General features: G+C 43.1%; 1 protein-coding gene across 1 annotated transcript; it reads right to left on the reverse strand.

Moving 5' to 3' along the window:
* Positions 1-79: 79 nt before the first annotated feature.
* On the reverse strand, positions 80-6783 carry gmnc (geminin coiled-coil domain containing; the record flags this gene model as incomplete). The annotated part of the gene is made up of 4 exons (XM_048594625.1): positions 80-2477; positions 3342-3458; positions 5508-5593; positions 6609-6783. Coding segments are annotated over 4 exons (1059 nt in total), but the record flags the coding sequence as incomplete, so codon positions are not given.
* Positions 6784-6883: the final 100 nt, after the last annotated feature.

Raw genomic sequence — 6883 nt, forward strand, 5'->3', positions numbered from 1 at the left:
CCTGCTGTGTTCATCCGGCTCTATACCTTGTTATCACTAATAAAGTGGAGTTTCTCTTTCTCTAAAAAAAGGAGTTATGCATCAGTGATTATTTTTTAAAAAAAGGGATTTGAGAGGGTAGACATGGTGAAAATCTTTCTTGTGGGACAGACCACAACTAGGTATTATCGAAGCATTCCTGATTAACTAATTCAGTGAACCATACAGGAGCAACCCCCATCCAAAGGGAACTGATGATCACAGGGAGTGATTGAGGCAAATGTTATGGATATGTTTGAGCCAAAGCTGGATAAACTCAAAAGACAAAGGAACAGGATATATGAACACACGAGCATATAAATTAGGAGCAGGTGAAGGCCACTTGCCTCCTCGAGCCTGTTCCACCATTCAATAAAATCATGGTTGATCCAATTACTCCACATTCCCACCTTTCACTACCTTCCTTGAAGATCAACCTACTTCTAATTTGAAAGTATTCAAGGACTCTAGCTGCACTGTCTTTTGAGTTCCAAAGACTCATGGCACTGAGGAAAAAAAAACTATTCTCTCTTTTAAATGGACGACAACATATTTTGAAACAGTGACCACTAGTTCTAGATATGCTGATGGGGTGAAATGGTGTCAAATAGGATGAGGCTCATATGGAGTATGGACCTGTTGGACTAAATGGCCTGAATCTGTGCTCCAAATTCTATGATACAATACAATATAACACAACACAACAAGATATCACCAGTCACACAGGTTTCCAGAATAGCAACAATCTGTGTTAGGGCCCAAAACAGCTTGAAAAATGAAGGCTTCAATCAAAACTATGACCATGAATTTTTGGAAAGATCACCATTGTTGAAAACTGTTGCACTTGTTTCAGAACATAGGTCTAAATTTAAATGATCATTGATGCCGGTGATCAGAATAACTTCAAGCAATTTTCATCCCTTAATTTTCGATGATGTTCAATATTTTTCCCTTAAGATTTTTGTGCCTTATTGATCACTGGACTCTACTGAGAAAAGTGGCATAGGTTAGACAGTAATGGTTTATCACTCAGAGGCAGTTTAGACTGCATTGTGTCAGTGTTTGTACCAACAGAGGCAAACGTTTGACACCTGTGTCCTATTCTGCATGAACAGGAAAATGGAACCAAACAACTGAGGCAAGCTTGACCATAAGATCATAATCCAAATAATTCCAATCCACACAACATTTGAGGTATTTGTTCCCTTGAAGGAAATGTTCCGATATTTCAGTTACTTGAATGTCCTTGAACTATGGTCACATCTGCCCTTTCAGGTAGATGTTCAAGGGTCAAGGGTCATCATTTGCGAGAACACCCAGCTTCTCCTCTTCAATCTCCTTGCTAACAGTTAACAGGTCTCCTTCGAAAAAACACTATTTTAGAGAAGACAGTTCAGCTGGTCATTGATCCACACTGATGTGCCTGGAATCTCCCTCATCCATTTGCCCTCATTGGACTCCAGAAGCAACTCACAATGTGAAAACGTGCTGACAAGGTTATAGGACACTAAGTGCTTCCTTTATCTTCGTCCCAAATGAATCACAACACGTTCTCAGAAGAAGAAAAAAAAATTAGTGTCTCTAAACTCACTCAGAACAATGGAAAGTTACACTATCCTAATTCTAAGGTTAAGAGTCATGTTCTCAGATTAAAAAAAGAGACAAATTCAAGACTGGTTGGTAATTTGTGCAAAGCTGTTGATATCCTTCATGAGTATTTCAAGTGCAGGGAACTCGTGTGTTTTGTAAACAGTCTGTAGCAGTGGCAGCAGGATTGGTCAATCTGCCTGGCTGGGGACCCAGGTAAACCTCCAACCTCCCTCCCCATCACGCTGTACAAAGGCCTGGCCTTGGCAGAAGGTGTGCGTCTTCACATTACGGTGAGGATTGAGCGAGGTGGAGAAGGCCACGTCCGTTTTGTTTGGGGCCGTCTTGCATGCCTGGAACGGCGTTGCTGCAGGCTGGTAAAGTGCATGGATCGGGCGAGAGGGTGCCGAATAATAGGGGCAGGAAGAGAGCTCGCTTGTGCAGGAAGTGTTCAGTGGACAGGAACTGGCAAGGAAATTCTCCAGGACTGTAGGATCCTGGCCGTAACCTGCTGGCGTTGCATAGTCCGTGCTGTACTCGGTCACCTTCAGTTGATCACTGTTGTAATCAACCAATGTCTCAGAAATAATGGCACTGTAGTTAGCTGAAGAACTGTCATCAATAGTGTTGGCATCTTTTAATCCTAAAGTCTTGAGCACCCAGTTTTCGACATAGGGAGTACCATGGTCATCTTGGGCATTATGGCTGCTACTTCCATTTTTACAGGTTGGGTTTCCTCGTCCTCTCTTTGGGAGGCTCTCTGCTGCTGGTTTCTCTGCAAAGAAATCTCCAGCCTCCTCCTGCTTCTGAAACAGGCGCTTCTTACATTTGAAGATCCCTCCATTCTTTTGCCCATTCTGAATCAATAATTTCTGTTAAAATGAAAACAAGGCAAGTTTTTTTTTTGCAACTTTGAAGAAAAAGATGACTTTTAGAATCTTAAAGTCTGCTTGCGTTTTGCCAGCAAAAGGAGAGATTTCAAAGGGCTACAATATAGGAAATGGGGAACCTAACTTATACACAACAACTTCCACAGACAGCAATATAAAAATGACCAGATAATTGATTCAAGGATGAATATTGGTCAGGACACTATGGTCTTCTACAAAATTCCTCTTAGGTGTTTTTTTTACATCTAGCCAAGAGGACAGATGGGGCCTTCGTTTAACAACCCATCCAAAAGACAGCACCATGGACAGTGCAGCATATTCTCCTTCAATATGCTATTGAAGTTGTTAATTTGGCAACGCCCTCAAGTGGTACTTGAACCCACAACCTTCTGGCCTCAAGTCAAGAGTGCTCAATAGTGAGGCACAGCCGACACTAAAGTACATTCGCTGCTAATAACAGTAAGGTATGTTTGGAACAGTCACAACCCAATCCCTAATGAATTGGAACCCACAACATTGAACTACCCCAATCAGGTTTATTAGATTCATTAAAAATCAGATGACCAAGATGCCAAGATCAGGAAGGTTAAAGTTTCACATTAGCACAATAGTGTTCTTGTTCTGTAACTGCCCTGGGAGTGTTTGATAGGACATTGTAGAGAAGACTTTATTCCATATTCAATCCACTCTGCAGGTGATCTGGGAATATTTTTTACCAACACTAAGCCCCAGCGCTGATAAATTGTGGGTGAACATAAATAAATCACCAAAAATTAATATTGTCTTATATTTAGGGGTATCTGGTTTGGCACACAGAAGCATGGATGCATTTTGACAACCACATACCCTGGCCTTGTCCTCCAAGGATTTGACATAAGTGGAGTTCAGGTATTCTCTCAGCTTGCTATTTTCTTCATGGAGTCTAGCAAGTTCTTCCTCCTTTTGTTCAAGAGTGTCCTGAAGCTGTGGGAATAGTTACCAGAGACTTTATATTACAAACAAATTTGCTGTTGCAAGGTGCCCAAAATGTGCCCTATCTTTCTCTTGAATGTGGATCATTTAAGAATAATGATAGCAGCTTGGCCAAGGACCTTATCTTTGGGAACTCTGTCTACAATGTCTTGGGGGTGCGGTAATTGTTCTTCGATATCCTCAATCATCTTCTTGTACACCCAGACATGACCTCAGCAGCTCGAGACTTTCCACTTTAAAGACTAGTTTTCCCTGATTGCAGGCCAGTGGTAATAAGAAGTATAACATGGGATTGTCCTCAGAGCAATAAGGTTAAGATTTATTTGAGGTGTTAAAAATTTTGAGGGGCTAATATAATTAAATGGAGATATTGCTTCCACTGGCTGGAGGGGCTGTTATGAGAGAACACAGCTGTTTTTTCAAAGGGAGGTCAAAGTTTGGAACTGCCTTCCACAAACAGCATTTGGTGATCACTCAATTGTTATTATAAAACAGAGACTGATAGATTTTCATAAAATTAAAATAATACCACAAGGACACCTTCTGCAATGTCCCCGATAATGTTCTGGGGACCTGGGTTCGAATCCCACCATGGCAGATGGTGGAATGTGAATTCAATAAAATATTTGGAATTAAAAGAATCTAGTGATGACCATGAATCCATTGTCAATGGTCAGAAAAACCCATCTGGCTCACTAATGTCCTTTAGGGTAGGAAGCTGCCATCCTTATCTGGTTTGGCCTGCATGTGACTCCAGACCCACAGTAATGTGGTTGACTCAACTGCCCCCTGGGCAAATAGGGATGGGCAATAAAAGCTGCCTAGGCCATGATGCCCTCATCCCGTTACGACTAACAACATCTTAAATAAAAATGAAGTGCTGGAGAAACACAGCAGTTTTAGCAGCATTTGTATAAAGGGAAATTTAGCTAATGTTTTGAGTCCAATATGATTATTCTTCAGTAGAACAGAACTGATACAGTTTGATAGCAAAAATCTAATAAGGGATATGAGGCATGGAACCCTTTTATTCACTCATGGGATTTGGGTCTTCCTGGCTAGGCCAACATTTGTTACCCAGATCAATTCCATTTTCTTTTAAATCCAAATTTCACCATCTGCCAATTGTGGGATTTGAACCCACGACCCCAGAACCTTAGCCAGAGTTTCTGGATGACTGGTCCAGTGCCATTAACACTATGCCATTGCCTCCCTTTGATGGGTATATAGATTAGATGGCAGATCAGTGATGATCTCAATTATGAATAGCAGTCTAGATTTGAGATATTGAATGGCCTCCCCCATTGCTAAGTTCCAAAGATAATTGACAAAAGAATCCCAGGGAGAGATAAGGATATTTTGTTTACTCTGTGAAAAGCACCAAATGGATTGAGATTATCTGGATAGATCCACCAAAGATCCAGCGCATGTGGTCTAGACAGAATAGCCTCTAGCTGTGCTGTATTAATATATGTAATCTGTGCAAAAATGTAAAATGGAATATGAAAAATCAAATGTAAAGCTCTGAAGTTTGGAGTGGTGCTGTGTTCTTGAAGTATTCCAATTGGTTAGTAGGAGCCTTCCAATTAAGGCAGCCTTCACCCTAGTCCATAGAAGTATAGAATGGTTACAGCAGATGGAAGCCATTCAGCCCATTATGCGTGTTCCAATTCTCAACAAATACAACTCATCCAATCCAAGCCCCTCACTCATTCCCTGTAGCCTTGGGATGGCATTTTCTTTCAGATAACAATCCAATTCTCTTTTCAAAGAAGCAATAGGCTAAGCAATTCAAAGCTTTAGGAAAGATTCTAGAAATGTTTTCTATTTCTTGGGTAGGTAACTGGAGTTGAGATGCAGATCGGCCATTATCTAATTGAATGGTGGAACAACCTGGGGAGTCATTCTATGTTCTTGGCCCAGGATAGTGCAAGGAAATCAAGTCATTGATTCTCATTGCTCAATAATTATTAGATTTGTAAGCATTGGTCAAGAAGATTAACTGAATCGCTAAGGATAACAATTGAAGCAACAAAATACCTGTTTATTTTTATAAAGCTGAGATGATAAGTGGCCTGTCCACCTGAAGTCATCTTGGACACTTGTATCATATTCCAGGAAGTAGTCTATTGAGAAATAGAAGTAAGTCATTGAGTGATGCCAAATCACTGAGTTATACAAATTGCCCCACATCAGTAGTACCAGTCTTGCCAGACTCTCCCATATTGCTGGGCACCTCTGTGGAACTGAGATAACACGGTGTAGAGCTGGATGAACACAGCAGGCCAAGCAGCATCATAGGAGCAGGAAAGCTGACGTTTCATGCCTAGACCCGAACTCACTGCCACAGAAGGCTGTGGAGTCCAAGTCATGGAGTGTCTTTAACAGAGCGTGATTGATGGGTTTTGATTAGTCAGGAATCATGGATTACGGGAGTTGGCAGGAGACTGAGACTGGGAAACACATCAACCATGATGGAATGGTGAAGCAGACTGGATGGGCCGAATGGCTTAATGCCGACTCTATGTGTTGTGGTCGTAAAAGCTAAACAGACTCTCCCAAACTGTTGAGAGCCAGACTATACAAACTAGTAATGTTTACTTCACATCTTAGTTGTTTTTTTCGTGTTTATTGTAATAAGTTGGATATTTGTTTGATTTTGTAAATGTCAGGGATTGTGGATTGGAAAGTGGAAGCCAAAGACATTGACTCCAGTTTCTCCCAGCCACAGGCCAGCTCCGGACCCCTTTGCTGATAGAGAGGGTCCGGCTTCCCCGGAGCCCAGGGACGGGCCGACTCGGGGCTGTGCACGCTCCTCACGCCGCTTCCTGGTTTAATGTTTAGCTCGGCTCATTTCTGGAGGGCGGGTTTCAGGGGAAGCGAGACAAAGGTCGAGGTAACAGTGTGGGTGTGTAAAACAAGCCATCCAGCAAATCAAAAAAACTATAGAAAAGCTGAGCTCCAGCATTGAGCGAACGGCACTGTTTGCTGGGCTTTATTTAACCGGAGCACAGTAACCTGGGGTTTGCCAGAAACGCTCTGTCACTGCACCAGGGACATGAACCGGGGTGACCAGGCCAAGCTGCTCCCCACCGCCCCAGGCCTGGAGCTGCCTCCCTGGCCCACGCCTGTGCCTCTTACCTTGTGGCTGGGTTTCTCGCTGGCTGCTTCTGCTGTTGTCCAGGATACCGCCCGGCCACTGAGAGTACCAGGTTTCCATGGAAATGTCAACACTGGCTGACGTCGCCACTGAAGAAGAGTACTCATAGCCCTGGTCTCCTACAAAGCACTGGTCCTGGCAGGAGAGGATAGTGTTCTGGGGATGGAGGAGACAGAGGTTTGGGGGGGGGGGGGGGGGGGGGGGGGGGGGGCGGGGAGGGAGAGAGAGAGAGGGGCGGGAAGGGGGAGGCCACTCG

This window comes from Rhincodon typus, unplaced genomic scaffold (genome assembly GCF_021869965.1).
Source record: "Rhincodon typus isolate 14 unplaced genomic scaffold, sRhiTyp1.1 hic_rhity00011974, whole genome shotgun sequence".
In the NCBI taxonomy this organism is placed as follows: domain Eukaryota; kingdom Metazoa; phylum Chordata; class Chondrichthyes; order Orectolobiformes; family Rhincodontidae; genus Rhincodon; species Rhincodon typus.